The sequence below is a fragment of the Schistocerca cancellata genome, chromosome 1 (genome assembly GCF_023864275.1).
Source record: "Schistocerca cancellata isolate TAMUIC-IGC-003103 chromosome 1, iqSchCanc2.1, whole genome shotgun sequence".
Lineage (NCBI taxonomy): Eukaryota > Metazoa > Arthropoda > Insecta > Orthoptera > Acrididae > Schistocerca > Schistocerca cancellata.
The window spans coordinates 869,783,136-869,806,967 of NC_064626.1; the positions used below are offsets into that span (position 1 = coordinate 869,783,136).

A 23,832-nucleotide genomic window follows, 5' to 3' on the forward strand; every position below is an offset into this window, starting at 1 on the left:
ACTACACTAGCTATATACGACAAAAGATCAGTTGACAAGCTGCTGCTCGCTGCAGACAGAATCTACGAGACGCACGAGCCTACTGCAACAGTCACAATGATGTCGACAGATGCCACGTACGGTAACTACCATTACCAGCAAGTCCAAACTGACGATATAACAGTAAACTGTGCCGCGGTCGCAACGCGACAAACAACAAAAAGTTCAAATGAAATTAGAGATTTAAAAACTGCAATAGATGATTTGCGAGCGCAACTACGCACGCTACAACGACCACAAATTATCTTTAAGCGCAAGAGAGACCGGGCTGGGCGTGAAACACGAAGTCAACAAGAGGACGAGTGTAAGGTGTGTTGGTACCATATACGTTTTGGGAGAAATGCTACAAGATGTACATCACCATGTGCCTACTCAGACAATCAAGGTATGTACAGAAACAGTGCAGTGTTTTCATGTCAGCGACAACAGTCGTCAATACATATGCCTCTTGCTTCGAAAAGATTGTATGTATCAGACGTACTTACGGTTACAAGATTATTTAGTACCAACCTTACTACCTGGATCAGAGGGCCTCACACACTGGGTGCAGCAGCTAAAACGTCACTGCACAAATATACATTGCCCGCCACCTTCTTGCCATGGTAACCGTAAGGTGTTTGTACACAAAGACTTGTACAATTGCTCTCACGTAATGTTGCGAACAGACTCAGTCAAATCGCCTTTACAACCACCATATACGGGCCCATTTCAGGTGCTGATTAGAAATAAGCATACCGTGGACGTAATGTACAATGGTGTTCCGACAAAGGTATCGATTGAACGTGTCAAGCCAGCATGGGTTTTACCCTCTCCGACCTCTGACACCACGCTTGTGCATCAACACATGATGGACGCAGAGCATACCCAAACACCGCTCAGTACATCGTCCGAGACAGGTGAATCACCACCGCAAACAACAACGTCACCGCCCCCGAGACACCCGACACACACCAGAGCTGGACGTCGAATATAATTCAAGTATCAAGATATCCCTGGGGCTCCGCACTTTAAGGGGGGGGCTGTGTGGCAATGATATTTTTCATGTCTAGTGCAAAGTGAGATCAAAAGTGCGCGAGAGGTTTTTTTAGTCGTGTTGTTTTTTATCTTCACCGTAAGACTATAGAATCTCCTAGTTTTTGTTACTTCTCTGTTGTTTTTAGTTTTCTTCTCAGTGTGTGAGTTTTCACGAATAAATAGTACTCCGTTAACTCATTATACCGGACGGCTATGCAATTATTTGTTGTAGGCAAGTCGCCTACACTATATTTGCCAGAAATTCAAAATCGTTAGATGATATCTAAGTGAAATTAGGGAAACTACAGCCGTCTGCCACATTCAGTTCCCGCATGTAGCACATTTTTTCCACCACTTTTTCCATAGTATGTTTTCGTTCACCAAAGATGACGACTGTATGCAAACCAGCAAATCGATTTCATACAAGTAATACAATTTTATCAACCATTACCAACTACTACACACTCTCACCATCAAAATAATATCAGTTTTAAAACCAATTACGAAATCCTTTGATAAAAGTAATTTTATTCTGTAAAACTACAAAACACAGAGAGATGGTAATGGCCTCCACGTCGCAAGGCACAATAGGCCTAATAAAAAAATTTTTAAAAAAAGACGATGTAGTCTTTAGTTTTGTTTGTGTAAACCTTCGGCTGTTACTGCAGCGCACGTTGCAGTTTCCTCGAATCTAGAAGTGACGTGGCAGACAATACAAAATCAGTACAAAAACAGTGTCGCAGACCATGCGAATGTACGGAGAATGACGATGCCAGTTATGCGCTTTCAACTATAGACTTTTGCGAGCGCATGTGATTGATCTATTTGCATTTCGTTTGTTCATTTCCATCGTACTTTCGTGGTGTGTACCACCTAGTAACATGGTAGTACGTGCATAGTATGCCGTTTCAAAGCAATGGTGCATTGAAAGTGTATCACAGATAAGTCACACTTACCATCAAATGCCAGTTAATAAAGCATCAGTGATGTTTGTCTTCAAGAGATTTTATGATAATTTGTGCACAATACAGAATGCAGATGAGAAGCTACAGCGTAACGTCATGGTTAGCCGAGTTCGAGGTTATAGATTAGCAACTAGCTGTATGCGAATATTTTTTTTTCAACTTCGCGTTTTTTTTCCTCACGTTCTGGAACTTTGTTATGATTGTAATACATTATGTTCTGCAATATTCGATGTTGTTTAAAAATGTTGCTCTGATTAGAGAACGAGGGCTGAAATAAATATTCGCCTGTTTATTTCCAAATACGTGGCGGTTTCCAAGCGTGTGGTTAGGTAGGAACCTAAGAGGACAGCATAAATTGCTGCAAGTGAAACGATGAGCAATAACATTAACATTTTTCCTAGTCACAGATATTTCGCACATTGTGCAATCGCAAACATATTCCCCTAAAGAGTTCTTGCTACAATTGAGATTCTCCTATCATTAATGCATTCGTAACCATCAACTTCGCGCTATAGCGACCGACAAGTCGACAGCCTCGTTTCTGATCACCTGCACAGCGCCACCATTACGTCAGTTCCTGCAAAAGGTCGTGTGAAACTTTACAAGTTGTGTTGGCAACACCGATCGTCACCATTTTCTCTCTCACGTCTCCCGTCTCCGCAACGGCCTAAAATATTAACTAAACCCTGCCACTACACACGGTGCAATCCGTTTGTCTTTTGTGCCACTTAAAACTTACCCTATCACATCAAATGTCAATAGGAAGAAAACGGGACGAAGTAAAATGAATTGTCGAGAAAGAATGATAATAATAATAATAAAGATTTTATTGTCTTTAGGCCATTACAGCAATTGACAACGTCAAATGAAGTTACAATTTATAATACAGTGTGATAAGGTATTGACTACTGAAATATTTTAGCTTATATTACAATAAATGTACAGTGGGTCATCTGTTGGATTACTGCATTTTACAGTTGAAGAATTCATTGATATCATAGAATGGGTGGGCAATAAACCATTTATGCAGCCTTTCTTTGAATGTATGTTCAGGAAGATCCTGTATGGCATGTGGCAGCTTATTAAATAGTTTGTGCCCTGTGACTTCATAGCTATTTATTGATTTTGATAGTCTGTGGTAAGGCGTGTATATGTGTTTGACGCTTCTTGTGTTGTAACAATGTATATTTTCTCTACGTTTCACATCTTGTAGGTTCTTCTTCGTAAAGATTAAGACATTGTATACATAGAGGTTTATTACAGTCATAATTTTTTGTTTGGTAAATAAGGGTTTGCAGTGAGCCTTATGTGAAGAATTTGTAATTATCCTAATGGCTTTCTTCTGCAATAATAGGATGTCATGTATATGACTCCAGTTAGCCCACAAGATAATGCCATAGGATATTATACTTTGGAAAAATGCAAAATAAGATGATCTGATGTATGTTTCAGGTACACAATTTCTGAGTTGTCTTAATAAATAAATTACTCTAGATAGCTTACTTCTAATATAGTTTACATGTTGGCCCCAGGATAGCTTTTCGTCTAAATAAACTCCCAGGAATTTAACAGAACTAGGGTCATCAGATAGTGGCTTGTCTCTTAGAGTGAAGATTATCTGCTGAGTTTTATTTTCATTTAGCAGGAAAAACCATTTGCTCTGAACCAATATGCTGCATTAGTGAGTGTATTTTCAGCACAGGTTTTAAGATCATTAAGATGGTTACTGCTATGAAGAAAAGTCGTATCATCTGCATACAATACAGTGGTGGATCTAATAAACGAGGGGAGGTCATTGATCATTATCAGAAACAGGAAGGGCCCCAGCACAGATCCCTGAGGCACACCTACTTTAACATTTTCTATGTTTGACATTTCCTTACCAACACAAACTACCTGTTTATGGTTGTTGAGGTAAGCTTTTAATAGTCTGAGACTGTTTCCTTTGATACCATAGAATTCCAGTTTCTCTAGTAGTGGCGTGTGCTCAACACAGTCGAAGGCCTTGCTTAGGTCACAGAATGAGACCTGAGCAAAGCCTTTGTTCTCAAAAACTTTGAGGATATAACTGACTACTGTGTTGATTGCATCAATGGTTGACAGATTCTTCCTAAACCCGTATTGTGTAGCATTAATTATTCCTAGATTCTCAAAGTGAGATAATTGTTGGTACATTACCTTGGAGAATGCGGGTACTATTGAAATAGGCCTGTAACTAGATGGAGAGTCTTTATCTCCCTTTTTGTATACTGGGACAACCCTAGACAGTTTTAACTCATCAGGAAAATATCCCTCAAGTAAGCACTTGTTTATGCAATGGGTTAAAGGGTACAGAATGCAATCACACACTTTTTTTAGCAGGTTGCATGATATGCCATATATATCTAAGCTATCAGATGATTTCAGTTGTTTTATGACCCCTTGTACATATCTAGGCATTACTTCGGAGAAGGTTAGCATGCTTGTATTTAGTGACTGTCTACCCCAGTTTTGGGAGAGTAACTCAGATGGACTAATGTCTGGTTTGATAATTGTGTCTCCTATTTCTTTCACTGAATTAATAAAAAACTCATTGAGTGTTTGTGGTGGGATATTAATTTTGTCTTTTTTAGTATCTGTGGCAGCACTGTTAATTACTTTCCAAGCGGTTTTGCATTTATTGGTGGAATTATGTATGCTGTTGGCATTGTAGGTTTTTTTTGGCCTGCAGGATGGCTTTTTTGTATTCATTCCTGCATTCCACATAGGCTGATTTGGCACAGTCAGACTTCATACTATTGTATATGTTGTACAGTAACAAAACTTGTTTCTTTAGATCTGTCAGCTGTTTAGTGTACCATATATTTTGTCTGTTTTGAGATCTGGATTTGTGGCTGCTGTCCATTATTTTGATTTTCTTTATGGGAATACTATAGTTAAATAGGGTCAAGAATGCATTAAAAAATCTATCAAATATTATTTTGGCTGGCAGGTCATTACTTGAAGTGTAATGTCGATCGACACTACAATGGCCAAACCAGTCTCTGTCGGCAAGGGAATTACGAAATGTGTTAATTTTATCCTCAGTTACAGGTCTGGTAATCACAACTGTTGGGACAGGTCTGTTTGCATTGCTCCTATTGATGGGAATTTTACTTGCATAATTTAGAGATACGGAGTCATGGTCAGAGAATGGGAACACTACAACTTCGCATGTGTTTTCAGTGGTCTTGAAGTTTACAAAGATGTTATCTAAACATGCTTTGTTTCTTGTGGGCCTGTTATTAACATGATGTAAATTGTATTGTCTTAGTAAGTTTTCCAGATCTGCAACACTACCCTTACATTTAGTAACATCAAAATCAGCATTCAAATCACCTCCTATTGCAATATCATAGTGTAGCCATTTAATATTACTTAATTCACTCAATAGCATGTCCATTTTTTCTAAAAATATGTTAATGCTTCCCTTTGCTGATCTGTACATGGATACTACTATTAGCTTATGACTATTAATGATTATACCCGTAACTTCAAAGTGATGTTCATCACACAAGGAATTTAGGTCTAGTTTGGTTGTTGTACAATTGAGTGACTGGTTGGAATAAATTGCCACACCACCTCTAATGTGCTTTTTCCTACAGTAGCTATTTACTATACTAAAATTGTCAAATTTGGCAACTGCAAGTATTATCTAGTAAACCTCGCTAGGAAGAAACATAAAATCACGGAATAAACATTGATCTTACTGTTTTTCACAGGGGCTAGAAACTTATGGTGTAGAATTGCGAAAAACATAAAATCTGAGAATGGAAAATCGCAGTTCCACTGTATTCGCAGTCAATGCAGATATGTGTAGCTGAAGGCCTTAATGTGGTGAAAAGCTAAAGGAGCCTTTATGTAGCAGAGGCTGTCAGATAACATGATGGAGATGATTATTGCACTGATAGCAAATTATTTTACAGTAGTTCCCAGTGAATATTTGATGAAGTGTTGACCATCACATCTACCGCTCTGCTGGTTGTATGCCGCCACATTTGAAATACATCTTTGGGCTATCTTTGTGATCTTTTCCTGTGAGATTTTTCTGTCTTTACAGATGTCTCGTGTGTTATATCCTTGTGTAACTAATTCAGGAGATATCCAGCAAATGTTTTTCATTTCTGTTTGACAGAAAATATTCACAAACCAATGTAATGGCTGTAAGTCATAATTTATTGCTAGCTGGTGTCAATTTGAAATGTGTGCAGGATTTTGAATGTCGAGAATGTGATACTACTAAGACAAATTTCATTGCAACTGAAATCAAGTTGCCCATATTAAGTGATGATAGAAGCCTTCCGCTGTTTAAAAAGTTATTGTTCTCCAGGAATATAAACAGACCTACTTGACCCCAAATACATGAGGTCACGGTCAGTTCGGTCAGTCTACAGATGTCAAACAAGGACATTAATGAGCACTGATGGTTTACAGGTCGAAGTATTCGGTTCATTGGGGCATTTAGGATATTAATGATACCTGGAGGTATAGAATAAATTCTGAATGTGATCAATAAAAAGTAGGAAAAATAGCTTGACTTAGAAATGTTCCGAGTATAATGACAAAGGTTTAGGAATGGAGGCCAGCTGGAATAAGATAGACTGGGAAACAAAGAAAACAGTGTATGGCTCGTGTGGAAGAGTGTGTGATTGCTCTCCAGTTAGAGGATGACAAAGAACCACACCGGAGAGGGCAGAATGGAAGAAACTTGTTGAAGGTACTAAGACCCACACCTGATGTTGTGAGGAGAAGAAAATTAAACCATAGCATGTCTTTCAAAGCTCTCTGTATCTTGCTTAGCGTGTACAGATGTAAAATGTATTGCATAAAATTCCAGAGTTTTATTCATTGATACAGATAGCTCACAGGATAAATTTGAGTTTTTTTGCAATTTATGCCATACATACTCTCTTCTCTCACTCTCTCTCAAGTCCCACTCTCTCCCACACCCTCTCCACCCACACACTCACTCTCTCTGACCCTCACACTCCCACTCTCACTCACCTTCCCCCCCCTCTCTCTCCCCCCCTCCCCCTCTCCCCCCCTTTCGCCTTTCCCTCTCCCCCCTCCCTCCCCCCCTTTCCCCTTTCCCTCCCTGTTCGTAAATGTTCACAGGCTGCTGCCTTTTCTTCAGGGGTGTTTGGTATGCAGCTTTCCTCTGGGCTGTGTTGCCTACTCCAGTTGTCTTTTACTTGCAGCTGAAAATTTATGTTGATAACCTTATGACCATAAGAAACAAAACAGTACAGATCAGGAGGATTCATGTACTTGCAGTTTTATTCACTTGCGTATTTATTTTGTTCCTTGATTATAGTTGCACCAGGAAATTTTAAATGTGCCTGTCAGAACACTGTATGAATGAATGAAGATTGTTGTCATTCCTTGCAGCATAATTCCTGAGGAGGAGGAAACCAATATCAGCCATGGCGTTGGATGTGGGAATTCTCTACCTGAACAGCGTCTGACCATGCCACCTGTGACCATTCCTGCATCACCTACATCTCTTCCAAGGCAACTGCCTCGTAATGCAACAAATATTGACTCAATTACTTCATCCTTCAGCTGGTCTCCCTCATTTTTCTGTTCTCTGCAGCAAGGTTAGTATTGTTAGCTGTGTTTTGTTTTCATTTTTTGTTTCTTTGTGTTCAGTAAATTAAAAAAATATAATTAAGTATAAATACATTTGTTGTTTTGCAGCCATCACGTATATGTGTTGATGGCAGTCATCACAAAACTCTGTACATGAATGTTAGTTTCTTATTTACCTGGTATCAGGTGCTTTCCAGCAATCTTGGAATTCCTTTTACTACTTCCTTCAGGCAGAGCCACTGAGTACCTCAAATGCTTACCTAGATCAAAAAAGTTATTTCTTGTTATTGATCCTTTTTGTAGAAATAATACTTACAAGGAGACCACATGGCAATCAGACTTGTATTTATTTTATTTTATTTTGTTTTGTTTTAATTCACATATGATACATGAAGTTCAGAACTTAAATAGCAATCTCCTAAAGTCATTCGATCAACTCTCAAAAATTCCCAAGAAAATTGACTTTGAAGTTTTCCAAGCATCTGTAATACCCTACAGCAAGGTTGGTTTTTTTGGACAGGTTGTGTGGCTCTGTGGTAGAATCCTCACCTGCATCTCAGTGGTCCAGGTTTGGTTCTCAGCTGTAATGATCTTTAGACAAAGCTGCATGTTCTATAAGCACTTTCATAAAACTGAAATACATGATGATGAAAAAAATTAATTTGTAATTTTTTTTAATGTAATCAATCTTTATCATCAATTTTTTATAAAATATAGATAATTAAGAATTTATAGATGCAATTAAAACTGGATTTTTGTATGGAATCTGTAATCAGAAATTTTATGATGTGAATATTTAATAAAAATTGCAGTTAGATAATTAGCATATATTTGATGGGTTTTACATTTAAATGCTGTAGGCTTTTGAAGTGAATCAAGGAGAGAGAAAAAACAGCCGAAACGAAACTCAAAGCAGTGATTACCAGTCTCAGATGTACCGGTTTTTTCACCATCTTTATGTATTGGACATTTCATGGAATACACCTTCATTTGAACATTTTCATGGGCTTGGAATCAAAACATGGCCACTCATGTGGCAGGCAAGCACTCTGCCACAGAGACATGCCACTAGCTGTCAAAAATAGACCATAATTAAGGGTATTAAACAGGCTCAGAAAACTTCAAAATCAATTTTCTCGAATTTTTGCGAGTTGCATCAATTCACATTGGAAGGTTGATATTTGAGTTGTAAACAATCATAAATATAGCGAATTATAAAAAAAATGGATTGAAAACTGTTGAAGTTGTAATTATGAGCACAATTTATTGAGCAAAATACACTGATACTGTAGAGTAGCAGTTGCTAACCTTTGGGTCGTGCCCACCGTGCAATGTGGCACTGGCCCACGAGCATTGGTTGAGAGTCCAAGAAACCATAAAAAATATTGGGAGCATCAGGGTTTCAATCAACAATCAGTACAGAATAGAATAAGAGTTGAAATGCTTCCCGGGGTAGGTCTTTTAAATATTGAAAATGACCAATATCTTTTCACCAGGCAGCTGGAAGTGTACTCCCATACAGGCTGCATTACAGGGCTGGCAGCTCATGACATAAATATATAACATGTCATAATCCATTCGCAGATTGTCACGTTGGTAGTTTCTCAGACAACACAATAAGCTATTTGACTGTTTTCTGTAAACAGTCTCCAGTGATTAATTATGTCCTTTTATGCTCCTAAAATGCTTGTTTTCCCCTACTGAATTTCAGTATTATTTTATAAAAACAGAAATGAAATTCAAATAATTTGAAAGACCACTAAAATGACTCATTTGAATCGTGATGCCTGTGATGTCAGTGGCTAGCTCTCTGCTTCTGTTGGCATAATTCTAATGCACAGTAATGTCTTGTTATGGAAATTACATTTTAAAAAATGGGTTACAGATGATGTGTAGTATCATATCTATAAAAGCTCCAAAAAAAAAAGATGTTTTTGAGTGTTCCAGAGAATGAGAAGATGTGTAAAATGTGGTTGGACTTTACCGGCAAATTACCACCACATCAATGCACAAGTTGACTAATTAATTAAAAATGTGTTGCACTGTGAAGTTAACATTAATGTACCTCCAAGATATAAAGCGTCATTCAGCGAAATTAAACTACTAGTGGAAATTGTCATTTTACACAACTACACCTTATTTATTAGGTAGCTCAGCTATTAGACCGGTCAACCATTGAATATTATAAGATGTCCATGGATCGCTCTTTTGAATCTAACCTGAAAGAACATTTTAACTTGTTCATAAAATGGCTCAACAGTCCTCTCGTGTAACCGAATCACAATTACAAAACTTCACCATATCAATCAGAAACAGAATATTATATTTAAAAAGAAAGATGATGAGACTTACCAAACAAAAGCGCTGGCAGGTCGATAGACACACACACAAACAAACACAAACATACACACAAAATTCTAGCTTTCGCAACCAACGGTTGCCTCGTCAGGAAAGAGGGAAGGAGAAGGAAAGACAAAAGGATATTGGTTTTAAGGGAGAGGGTAAGGAGTCATTCCAATCCCGGGAGCGGAAAGACTTACCTTAGGGGGAAAAAAGGACAGGTATACACTTGCACACACACACACATATCCATCCACACATACACAGACACAAGCAGACATTTGTAAAGGCAAAGAGTTTGGGTAGAGATCTCTACCCAAACTCTTTGCCTTTACAAATGTCTGCTTGTGTCTGTGTATGTGTGGATGGATATGTGTGTGTGTGTGTGTGTGCGCAAGTGTATACCTGTCCTTTTTTCCCCCTAAGGTAAGTCTTTCCGCTCCCGGGATTGGAATGACTCCTTACCCTCTCCCTTAAAACCAATATCCTTTTGTCTTTCCTTCTCCTTCCCTCTTTCCTGACGAGGCAACCGTTGGTTGCGAAAGCTAGAATTTTGTGTGTATGTTTGTGTTTGTTTGTGTGTCTATCGACCTGCCAGCGCTTTTGTTTGGTAAGTCTCATCATCTTTCTTTTTAAATATATTTTTCCCACGTGGAATGTTTCCCTCTATTATATTCATATCAGAAACAGAATATTACTGTGTTTTCCTTGCTGTTTACGTGCACTTACATTTGGAATCGTTGTTCACCTATGTCACATTCAAAAAGATATTTTCTAGTTAATGTGACCACATTGCTGTATTAGGAACAATGTTTTTATCTTCATACTGTCCAACTAGAATCCTTATTGTTTACGCTTTCATCATCTTACATAAAGATGAAATAAGTCTGTTTCAGATGCTAATTTTAGTTTCCACTCGCAAACATCACAGCCCTTAACATTTGTCACCTGTGTGTTGTACACACTTTATATCTCTCCATATCACCCCAGACCTCATTGTAATGTGGGTGTATGGTGTTAATCTCCACTACAACAGAGCTTTCCAAAAAAAAGGGAATTGTTTGTCGGCAAAGCAAATGCATTCATTCTCTACTGTCCATTTCTCAGACTAAGGCTAATGTGTAGCCATATATAATATATCCCACAGTCGAAACAATCACCACAACCAGTTCTTGCTAATGCTATTTTCATTTTTCATGTAAAACTTTTAACAATATAACAATATTATGAAAAGGAAAGTTGCTACTCACCATATAGCGGAGATGCTGTGTCGCAGATAAGCACAGCAGAGAGAGTGTCACAAATAAAGCTTTCGTGCAGTAAGGCCTTCATCAGAAATAGACAACAGACACACATATACACACTTGTGCAAATGCAACTCACATACACATGACTGCAGTCTCAGGCAATAAAGGCCACACTGTGAGCAGCGGCACCGGTGCATAATGGGAGTGGTGACTGGGTGGGGGTAAGGATGAAGCTGGGTCATGGAGGGTGAAGGAGAGTAGGGTAGGGGTTGCGGACAGTGACGTGCTGCTGGGGGGCGTGCAGGGTTGAGGTGGAGAGGGGGTAGGGCAGCTATGTGTAGTCAGGAGGTTTGACAGAGGGCAGTGGAGAGGCGGGGAGGGGGTGGGGGCGGGTAGCAGAAAAGGAGAAAAGTAAAAAGACTGGTTATGATGGTGGAATGAGGGCTGTGTAGTGCTGAAATGGGAACAGAGAATGGACTGGATGGGAGAGGACAATGACTAACGAAGGTTGAGGTCATGAGGGTTACGGGAATGTAGGATATATTGCAGGGAAAGTTCCCACCTGCACAGTTCAGAAAAGGTAGCTGGTGGTGGGAAGGTGTATGGGACAGGTCTTGCATCTAGGTCTATTACAGGGGTACGAGTCATGAGGTAAGGGGTCGAGAGCAGGGGTTGGTAGGGATGGACAAGTATATTGTGTAGGGTTGGTGTACGGTGGAATATCACTGTGGGAGGGGTGGGAAGGATAGTGGGTAGGATGTTCCTCATTTCAGGGCATGACAAGAGGTAATGGAAACACTGATGAAGAATGTAATTCAGTTGCTGCAGTCCTGGGTGGTACTATGAGGGGAATGTTCCTCTGTGACTGAACGGTGGAACTTCGGGAGGTGGTGGGAGACTGGAAAGATAAGGCATGGGAGATTTGTTTTTGTACAAGGTTAGGAGGATAATTATGGTTTGTGAAGGCTTCAGTGAGACCCTCAGTATATTTCAAGAGGGATCATTTGTCAATGCAGATGTGACAACCACATGTGGCTAGGCTGTATGGAAGGGACTTCTTGGTGTGGAACTGGTGGGAGCCGTCAGAGACAAGGTATTGCTGGTGGTTAGTAGGTTTGATTGGGTGAATCAAATGGGGGAGAACTTGTTGAGGTTCTGGAGGAATGTGGATAGGGTGTCTTCACCCTCAGTCCAGATCACAAAGATGTCATCAGTGAATCTGAACCAGGTGAGGGGTTTAGGATTCTGGGTGTTTAGGAAGGATACCTCTAGATAGCCCATGAATAAGTTGCCAGATGATGGTGACATGCAGGTGCCCATAGTCATACTTGGTATTTGTTTGTAGGTAATGCCTTCAGAGGAGAAGTAATTGTGGGTGAGGATGTAGTTGGCCACGGCGACTATGAAGGACGTTGTCAGTTGGAATCCGTCAGGCATTGGGAAAGTTAGTGTTAAATAGCGGTATGGCCAAGGGTATTAGGGAAGTTGCATCAATAGTGATGAGCAGGACACCATGTGGTAATGAGACAGGAACTGTGGAGAGTAGGTGGAGGAAATGGTTGGTACCTTTTATATAGGAGGGCAGGTTCCAGGTAAGAGGTTGAAGGAGTTGGGCTAGGGCAACATGCACAACGCCACCTTAGAAAGCTCTCCATCCTGCTCACTTCCTACTCCCACGTTGGAGTACCGCTGTCTACCCCCTCTACAACCACCTCGAAATCTCCTCCACACCGAGCGAGATGGCGCATTGGCTAGCACACTGGACTCGCATTCAGGACGATGACAGTTCAACCGCGCATCCGGCCATCATGATTTAGGTTTTCCGTGATTTCCCTAAATCACTTCAGGCACGGCCAACTTCCTTCCCAGTCCTTCCCTAATCCGATGGGACCAATGACACTGCAGTTTGGTCTCCTTCCCCAAACCAACCAACCTCTTCCATGTCTCCTCATAGCTGACAAACCCTGTGTCGCAGACCTACTACATTTACCCCACCCTCCAAAACTCCCTCCCACCACCATGCAGTATCCAGACCAGAAACACATTCATGAACCTTTTGTCTAGAAGCCTTAGCCCCACAGAAATATCAGTCCTTCCCAAAGGCCCCGCCTTTGCCCCACTCCCAAATTCACGTGCAGGACTTTTTAAAAACCACCTCTCCTTCTCCTGGTCCCTACAGTGGAAACACCTTCAACATGTTACCTGGAACCTACCCTCCCATACAAAAGATACCAACCATTTCCTCCACCGATGCTCCACAGTTCTTGTCCCTTTATCACACGGTGCCCTGCTCGTCACTATTAATGCCACTTCCCTGTACACTAAAATCACTAATGCACCTGGCCTTACCACTATTGATCACTACCTTTCCCAATACCCAACAGATTCCAAATTGACCACCTCCTACCTGGTCGCCATGACCAACTATAACCTCACCCACAATTACTTCTCCTTTGAAGGCATTACCTACCAACAAATCGAGGACACAGCTGTGGGCACACACATAGCACCATCATATTCCAACCTATCAATGGGCCATCTAAAGGAATCCTTCCTAAACACTGAGAATCCTAAACCCATCACCTGGTTCAGATTCATTGTGACACATTTGTGATCTGGATTGAGGGTGAAGACACCCTATCCACATTACCCCAGAACATCAACATCTTCTCCCCCATTTGCTTCACCTGGTCCTACTCAACCCAGCAAGTCACTTTCGCAGATGTTGACCTCCACCTCAAAGATGGATACATCACTACCTCCGTCCATGTCAAACCTACTAACCATGAGCGATACCTCCACTTCGACAGCTGCCACGCGTTCCATACAAAGAGGTCCGTACCATACAGCCTAGCCACCCGTTGTCGTCGCATATGCAGTGTCTAGCTGTCCCCCTCGAAATATACCGAGGGTCTCACTGAAGCCTTCACAAACTCTAATTATCCTCCCCACCTTGTGCAAAAGCAAGTCTCCTATGCCTTATCTTTCCAGTCTCCCACCACCTCCTAAAGTCCCACTGTTCAGCCACAGAGGAATGTCCCCCCATAACTCAGTACCACCCAGGACTGGAGCAACTGAATTACATTGTCCGCCAGGGTTTCGACTGCGTCTCGTTGTTCCTGAAATGAGAAATGTCCTGCCCACTATCCTTCCCACCCCTCCCACAGTGGTATACTGCCATCCACCTAACCTACACAGTATACTTGTCCATCCCTACCCCTTACCTCCCACAACACCAACTCCAGTCCGATCACAAACATCACTTATTCCATCAAAGGCAGGGCTATCTGTGAATTCAGTCATGTGATCTACAAGCTAAGTGTCAACCACTGTGTTGCATTCTATGTGAGCATGGCAACCAACAAGCTGTTTGTCCACACAAAGGGCTACTGACAAAATGTGGCCAAGAAGCAAGTGGACCACCCCGTTGCTGAGCACTCTGCCAAAAATGACATCCTTCACTTCAATGACTGCTTCACAGCCTGTGTCATATGGATCCTTCAAATCAACATCAGCTTTTCTGAATTGCACAGGTGGGAACTGTCCCTGCAATATATCCTACATTCCCGTAACCCTCCTGGCCTCAACCTTCGTTAATCATTGTCCTCTCCCATCCAGCCCCTTCTCTGTTCCCATTTCAGTACTACACAGGTTTCATGCTAGTGTCGCAACCAGTCTTTTTATTTTTCTCCTTTTCCACTATCCCCCTCCCCCCCCCCCCTTCCCCCTTCGTTGCCCTCTGTCTAACCTCCGAACTGCACATAGCTGTCCTAACCCCTCCTCCCCTCAACCCTGCATGCTCTCTAGCAGCATGTTGCTGTCCACCACCCCTACCCTACTATCCCTCCCCCTCCCCACCCCAGCCGCCTCCTTACCACCACCCAGTCGCCACTCCCATCGTGCACTGGTGCTGCTGCTCACAGTGTGGCCTCAGTTGCCTGAGACTGCAGTCATGTGTGTGCGAGTTGTGTTTGCGTGCGTGTGTATGTGTGTGTTTGTCATCTAATTTTGACGAAGGCCTTACTGACCGAAATCTATATTTGTGACAGTCTTTTTGTTGTGCCTATGTGAAACTCAGCATTTCTGCTGTATGGTGAGTAGCAACTTTCCTTTTCATGATATTGTTAAATTCCATCCTGAATTTTTCATTGTTTGACTTTTAACATGTGACTTTAAACATGTGACCTCTTCATTAGCAGTCGGACACGCTATCCAGAGTGCCACCAATGTGTGGTGGAGATGGTAGCCCTGCTAAGTGAATTCTAGAAAGGAAATTGTCACTAAGTTTTGCAAATAATAGTTTTATTGTGCTTTGGGTCATAGCTCATGACTAAAACTCGACAGTTTAGTTATAATATATAGACCCATTTGCAAAAGTTCTACAATTCCATAGTTATGACAGAGTTTAATAGTGTTGCAGGGAGCAGGGAAATAGAATGTCAGTCATACAACATATCACTGCTTTAAATGGGTGGAGCATAAATGCATCAACTTGCACAAGGCATCCACTATCAGCATTCACAAAATTCATTTCTATTATTATTTAAAAGTTGTAATTGCATTTTCCATCACTAAACAGCTAAACTGTTTGGAGAAAAAGTACGTCAGAATCACATTAACTTCGGCTAAAGCTCCTAAACACGTACATTGCTTCGTTTTACTCCTAGTCTGTGATGCCACCAGAGCATCAGCCAGTAACAAAGTGTTTTTGATCACATGACCAGATCTTGATATTTAATGATTTTTAAGCTTTAATTATGTAAAAATAACAGATATTTTGTGAGAATATTGACTGTAAATGATATTTTAATGTTACAATCATTCAGAGGAACAGCAAAACTACCCAAATTTTTAACATAGGAAAATAGCCTGTCACTCACAAGAACAACTCGCTTGAATGTTGCTTATTTAGTATCATGACACAAGAAGGAAGAATTATTCGTTTTTAATGGCCTGTCCTCAGTTGAGATTATTAGACACGAAGTTTCACTTGAATTTGTTACTACTGGAGTGGAAGGGAGAAATCATCCCAGCATTTGCATGGAGTGACCTGGGTGACTGCAGAAAACAGTTACCTGAATGGCCATCCAAAAATCAAATACAGGTCTCTCATATGCGATTTAAGGACGTTAGCCTGTACCCTACTTCACTCAGTCCCCAGGGAGTTATTGCTGTTACTGAGACACTTGATGGGCTTTTGGACAAACTATCTATGAGAACAAGTCTTTCCAACTCTTCATTATTATTATTATTATTATTATTATTATTATTATTATTATTTTCAAATATAATTACAGGAATAGACTGAATGTAGATAGTGATTGAAGGTTAAAATTAATCAGTTTTAATCCAGATATTGATTCTCTTGTGGGTGACATACAATTTCAAAATGACATTGAGTTTTTTTTACACTGACTACTCGGTTTTGAATTTTCACCTAACTGTGACAGCTAAGAGACTATAATAAAAATCTTTTCTGTATAAAAAAAGAATATAAACATTTTTGAGTCCTCATTGTACATTGTTTTACTAATTGATCCTACTGACTGTGTGTGTGTGTGTGTGTGTATATAGTTACTGGGTTTCTTGAGATTTTTATATAGAATAGATGGGCTGCATACGTAAAATGGTTGGGAACAGCTGATATGGAGGCACATAGTTAATACAACACTTGTAAGTTCTGAGTTACACAAATAGAAGGCAGCCAGCCAAGGTTGTCAACAGTTAGCAGCCTGCGAAGTGAATTTTCTGTGGAAGCAAGTACATGAGAGATTGATCACTCTGAGCTACAGGCACACTGTTATAGACGGTCAGTGGTCATGGGGTCCTACCAGGTGATGCGACATGCACAGTGGGAGCATGGCTTCTTCCAAGAGTGCCACTTGCAGTGACAGCTTGCAGATTGTGTCGCCATCAGTAGTGAGAGCTGTAAGTAAGGGTCAATCTCTGACAGTTGTGATAGCTCCATGTTGCTGTCGGAGCTGGTTGCAGCATCTCTCCCTACCGGAAACAGCCTGTTAAGGACAGAATTGGCCTGGGGTGTCTCAAATGCGAGAGACTGCTGCTGGAGCTGTGTCTGGGGATGTTGCTGCTGGAGCTGGATCCTGAAGGGTCTGCACCTCGACTTCAGGGTGGATGGGGCAGACACAACAGGGTTCAAGTTGCAAATGGAAGACAGGTCCAAGGCTGCTGGTATTGTAATAGAGAAGTTGGGAGTGCTGGAACTCAGTCGATGACTGACCAATCACTGGGGGTCCGATATTGGTAATGGAAGACAGGAGGCAGCTGTAACTGTTGAGGCTGTGGCTGCAGGATTTAGGGACTGGGTGGATGTACAGGTGGGGTCCTGGTTCGCAGCTGGTTCTGGTGGTGCTTTCAAAGGTAGCCTTTGCCAGAGACCTCATACATCTGATGACCTCATACATCTGATGACGTCATACATCTGATGACCTTGAGAACTTACGCAATTAATTGCTGCTACATTTGCTGGTCCAGTACCAGAGATGGGCTGGAGAACAGGGCAGAGGGTCTGGAGAGGGGAGGGTCTGGAGTTGCCTCATGTGTCACAATTTGGCCGGACCCTTTCCCACAATTGGAGTGGCACTCTAGGTTGGTTGGTTGGTTGGTTGGTTGGTTTAAAGGTGGGAGAAGGGACCAAACTATGAGGTCATCGGTCCGCACTCTAGGTGACGGAGAAAAAGATGAAGGCATCTTCTGATGGTGAAGACTTCACTAATGCCTCCATCTTCTCTTTGAAGGTCTGCACCACCCTTTCCTGAATTGGGGATGGAACAGTGCTGTAAGAAGGCATTGTATTACTTGCTGCTCATGGAAATAGAACAACTAGGGGTCATTGTCCGCCACAACTAGCCACATCCGATGCAAGGAAGGACAAGAAAAGTTGATTTGGAGGTGCTCTCAAGGGCCCAAAGGGGGCCAGAGGGAAAACACCTTGGATGGTGCAGATTGCTGCTGAGTAGACGCTGTACAGGACTGTACTATGGTCTGATGTCCTTGTGGGCCAATCAGTATGTGTGATTGTGGGCCAGCTGCTTTATGTGTGGGGGTACACCCCAGTCATGTGCATGTAGAAGCGCTAACACTCTAGGAGCGAGGGAAATAATGACCCTAGGCTGTTTGTATTCCATTTGCAGGAGGAGGATGCCATCATGGGAGAGGAGCCTGTTCTCTAGATCAAAGGTCGTTTTTAGTAGACCATGTGCCATCATGGATAAACACTGAGGCCACCCTTGCTTAAACCAATTGGTGATAGAGTAGAGGGTCTGACAATGTTTGGGCCACGACCAATGCAGCATGGAGAGGAAAACAAAGAATAAGAATCCAGCTGAAAAATAAGATTTCCTGGGTGTCAAACTCAGAATCGTGCTGGGAGCTGGGAGAAAGTATCAGTGTTGATGTGGTGGATGGTTGAGTTGTATTTATATACCGATAAGAACAACACCCATTGTTGAATCCTTTATGCTGTGCTGTCCCGTCCAGAAGGCTGGTATGTGCACGAAACAATGTGATCAGCAGTTTGTGGTCCATCAGCAGCTGGAACTTGCAATCGTACAAATAGGTGAGGATCATAATGGCGTAAACAATGCCCAGTGCCTCACTTTCAGTGTAAGAATAGATCCATTGGGTAGCATTGAGTGCCTTAGAAACAAATGCAACAGGATGTTCAGAACCATCAGCTTCCTTGTGGGATAGCACCCAATGCTGTGAGGCTTCCCCAATGAAAACTGCATGAGGCATGGTGCCATTTGGAGGGCTCGTTTAAGCATGAGAAAAGTTGTCACCCTCTGGGGACCATGTGAATGTAAACCCTTTCTCCCACAACATGTAGAGTAGGTAGGATTTTTGCGACATGGGGAAAATTTCACTTCTGGAAGATACATTTGTGGCTTGTGTTTGTTAATGGAGAAAACAAGGATTGCAAATTCCAAACATGCTCACTGGTGGTTCCCCTGTCATTACGTTGTCATCCAGATGATCTCAGCACAAAGGAATGTTTTGTATCAGTTGATTCAAATAATGCTGGAGGAAATACCAAAGGGCAGCTTGTTATACTGATAGAGGCCAAAGGGGGTGTTGAGCACAAACAGTCTCAAGCATTGCCATTTCTGCCACTAGGCAAAACTAGGCAGTCGTCTAAGATGGCAAAATTTTGAGGGCAGCAAATCAAGCAATGAAAAAATTGAGGGCAGAGTGTGAACTGTCCCCAGAAAATGTGGACTTCTGGTCACCTAAGTTTGGTGATTAAAAGTATAATAGGAGATTTACATTGTTGTGCTGTTGGATGTTTATGGTGGTGGAGTTGTGGGGGGGGGGGATATTGGGGAGATTATAGTAATAAAAAAGAGTGAGCATCATTTTTCAGTTCTTGTCTAGGGTGCCAAAACACCTAGCGATGGCACTCGTCTCAATATTGTGGGTGTACCGATAACTGTAGGTACACTTCCAACAAACCACCATTTCAAGTGGATACTGGTACATTCTCTTCTCTTATAAATAGTAATGTTAATGTTTCATTAGGTTCTCCTCAAGTGCAGCCGCTTTGTAGGGGAATAATTGCATATTGTGGCCACAACATACACTTGAAAGATATTTTTTGTACAGAAGAATCTTATAAAAAATGTTTCGTGTAAACTTTCCTTATTAAGTGTAATTTCCAATAAGGCAGGAAACGTGTTTTGGTTAGATGCATTTAGGCAATTTGGTTGCTCCATTTTAGAAAATGTGTGGTGTATAAGAAGATTTTGCTCCATGGCACTGAAGAATTGACTGACTCATATTCTGATCTCTTTACTCCTAGGTTAGGTCGGCTTACAGATGTAGCAGTAAAAATTCATTTAAAATTAGGTTCCGTGCCTCCCTTCTCATGACATGACCAATGCCACTCGTCTTATAGGACACATTACAGTGGAATTGGGCAGAGTGGGGGATCTCAAAGTGATTACTGCTGTCTCATCGAGCCAATGGGCTTTTACCCTCATAATAAGAAAGAAACCAGGTGTCTCTCTCTGATTATGTGACAATTTCAAGGCAGTTAATGTCCAGGTCATTGTTGATAAGTTTCCAATTCTGCGCACCAACAACATGAACGGGAGACCACCAATGTGACCTGCAGACACTGTCACAAGATTCACAGAATGCGACTAATGCCACTGTTGTAACAACATGAAAAACAGGAATACACTGCCGTATCAAAACAGGCAAATACGTAAGCAGAATTCTCTATGCTAGAACACCTGTCAACCAGAGAGAGACACTGTGCTACTCAGTCTTTTGCATGGTTTCTTGCTGTGTTCAAAGATGAAAAATCTAATCTGAAGTTGCACTATAAACACTTTATTAACTGCACAAAGTCACAATGACAGTTACACAAAACTACAACTGAAAGATTATTTGTGATCACTGAATTAATAAACACAAAGTTTACTGCCACAGTAAAAGATCAGTGGGAAGTTCCATCCCATATGGCTGTAGGGCAGAGACCGAGAGGGAGTACACCTTGTGTGGGATAGGCATGATGACATTGCGGAGCAGAGCGGAGTATCCTGGCTTGTCTCAGCGATTGCACTGCACTATACTGTACTAGGACTGGAACCCCAGCTGGAACTCTTGATTGGAACTAGCCTCCTGCACACAGTGCCTGGCCATATGTATCCAGCAGGAGGTGGTATGTTTCCATCCACAAGATGTGCAGATGGTATTTGTTCTTAGATAGCAGTGCTGCCAGTTTCCTGGAGTACGCCCTGTTTGGAAGTGCAGCTGGTGTCCCTGGTGGAACCTGGAACAAATGGAGTATAAATGTACTGTTTGTATACAGAATGGTGTTGTGACGTGTGATATCCATCTAGTATGAATACACAATGCCGGAGGAGAGAGACTTGTGGGCTACGGGTAGGGAACTCCACTCGGCAGAAACATTGTGTGGCAGTGGAAATATGTGGCCTATAGGCAATATACAACAGAAAGCCTGAGCCATTTTAAGTGCCTCACCTAGGAAAGTAGTTGAATACCATAAAATCTGTGTGCACAATTCCTTGTCAGGTGAGTACTGAAGGAGCAAGTCTCAATTAATGGGATCGGCATATGATCTGAGACATCTTTCTTTTAAGCACACAAAAATACAACAGTCACTAAGACCCCAAAGGTCAGTGACCCAGTTCTTACCAGACTCTGACTGCCGTTCAATGTTAGTAAAGATCTATTCTAGCAAAGGGCATTTGGGACTATCATCAGTAATAATCTGACAACATTTTACTAGCTCACCAAAATACAAACTACAAGAATTTTTGTGCGGGACAACTTACGGAGCAATACCAACACACTATACAAAGACCACCAAAGAAATAAATAATGGTTTTCCACCTGAACTGGTTATCTTGTAAGCAGAGAAGTGATGGTTTAGGTGCTGCAAGTATATTTTCCAGTCATCAGTGCTGTCGAGAAACTATGGAAATGGCAGAACTGCTGAAGAGATTTCATTCCTGGTAGACAGCATCGTTGTTTGTTGCTATACTAAGGCCAATTTCTTTTACTACTGTTCCAGTAGTTTCTGCCAATCAAGCTGTCAAATGTTCCTGTTTTAGTTACAGAGCAAGCTGAAGCCATTCCTGCAGTTGTTGAAGCCACTGCTTCATAAATTCCAGGTCTGTATTGCCTGATGTATTGAAGCACTGTGAGTTCACATGAGAAAATGATCACTCCAAGATTTAGGTGCACACACAATATTTGGTGGTCACGGGGCCCCACCAGGTGATGGGAGGAGTGCTGTGATGGCATGGCTTCTTCCAAGAGCACCACTTGGAGTGACGGCTTGCTGATTGCGACCCCTGACAGCTTGCAGATCACGACCCCATTGGTGATCAGAGCTTAAGTAAGGGTCGATCTCTGACAGTTGTCATAGCTCCAAGTCACTGTTGGAACCACTTACAAAACAAATATCAACACTCTTTCCTCTTAGTTTATTTTTCGCAACATTATGTTCCTTTCATTGCCTTTATAGTTACTTCTTCTGTCCCATTCTTATACCTTTTTATCCTTATTGACCTAGCATCTTAATTTTTTACGATTGGACTTGGGCTGAGATCACTTACTTTAAAACAATTATGAATGGCCATCTCTTTTAAGTCTGTTTCATTACAGTAAGTTCGTTTGGCACTTTGTGTGTTTATAGTATTGATTGCAAATCATTTATTAAATTCATATGTGAAAATTTTCAGTACTAAATGGTCAATAATTTTCAGTTGAAAGAGAACTGACTTCATTGCGACAAGAACATGAAGTTACTTCAAGGAATCAGGCTGAAAAGGAAGAAACTAAGCAAAAGAAGGAAAAGTAAGTCCATGTTTTATAATAGAAATTATTCTCTCTCTCTCTCTCTCTCTGTGTGTGTGTGTGTGTGTGTGTGTGTGTGTGTGTGTGTGTGTGTGTGTGTGGAGGGGGGGGGGGGGGGGGGGGTTCTCGTGGTCTTCTATGAGCAGCATGCAGCATTACTAGAAGCCCAACATAGTTTCAGTCTCCTATAGGTATTATGGATTTGCAATCACCTAGAAAGGTGTGCCATGATGATCAGTAATAGCATCTCTGAGAGTTCACAGTGTGACAAGAGTTGGATGAAGGAAAATGTTCCCGTATCAAATTTCTCTGTAGGAGCAGCAGAGGCTGTGAAAGATGGGGTTACAATATTGAATTATTGTAATATGTCACCAAAATTCAAAATGAATTTGGTTCATATGGCCAGTCTATAAATATGTTTTACCTGGATCAGAATAACAGTCATTGACAGCTGGTATTTTAGAGAGCGAAGCACATTTTAACATACAAAACACTGTAATCAGGAAAAAGACTGTATGCATAATAACGCTACTGCTACTAAGTATTACTATTGTTGTTGTTGAGATTCTTGAAGTTTTTTCCAGCATAATAACTATTACGTGAGGTTTTGGAATTGCAGCCAGAAGATATCAACATCTTGCTCTGATATTTCAACTAACCATTCGGTGATATGCACGTATGTTTACCACTGCATGACCTTTACTTCCCTCTTTCAAATTTTGCTCCACCTGTGGCGCACAGGCACATGCATAATGGTGATATTGCATGCATGCCCTCTGTCAAATTGCAGGCCCACAACATTAAAATTTAGTGATCAAAATAAAAAAGTTGTAGCTAGACATATCATTTAGGGTAACATTTTGTCTTTCTGAAGGTATTAAAGAAAACAGCGTGTCCTACACTTTATAAGGCAGAAAGCCACTACAGCAATCAATTAAATAGGTCTTCTGCCAAATGTACTTCAACCTCTGTTAGTTGTATAACTACAACTGCAGCCAACAGGCAAATAAATAAATAAAATAAAAATAAATAAACCACTAGTATTTTACCAGATTTGCTAATAATTGAATCTCCGAAGGCTCTTGTTGGGGCCAAAATTTTTGTGGCAGAATAATCTGAAGAATGTCCTGCGGAAATATTATACTTTGTCATGGCTAATTTACTGGGTTGCAAGAGGTGAATGTGGTGACCGTGTTCTACGCATCTATTGTGCACTAGTGTACTACTCCTGAGATCTGGCCAATGTTGGCTTTGTGCCATTGCCATGGTAT

The 23,832-nt window shown here is 41.3% G+C and overlaps 1 protein-coding gene across 2 annotated transcripts in view; it reads left to right on the forward strand.

Moving 5' to 3' along the window:
• Window positions 1–23,832, forward strand: part of LOC126189875 (E3 ubiquitin-protein ligase TRIM37-like) — a 293,715-nt gene that overhangs the window by 261,703 nt on the left and 8,180 nt on the right. For both annotated transcript variants that reach the window (XM_049930977.1, XM_049930976.1), the window contains exons 16-17: window positions 7,425–7,633; window positions 22,471–22,561. In XM_049930977.1, the coding sequence (XP_049786934.1) occupies window positions 7,425–7,633; window positions 22,471–22,561 (300 nt within the window). The remainder of the gene's footprint in view (window positions 1–7,424; window positions 7,634–22,470; window positions 22,562–23,832) is intronic.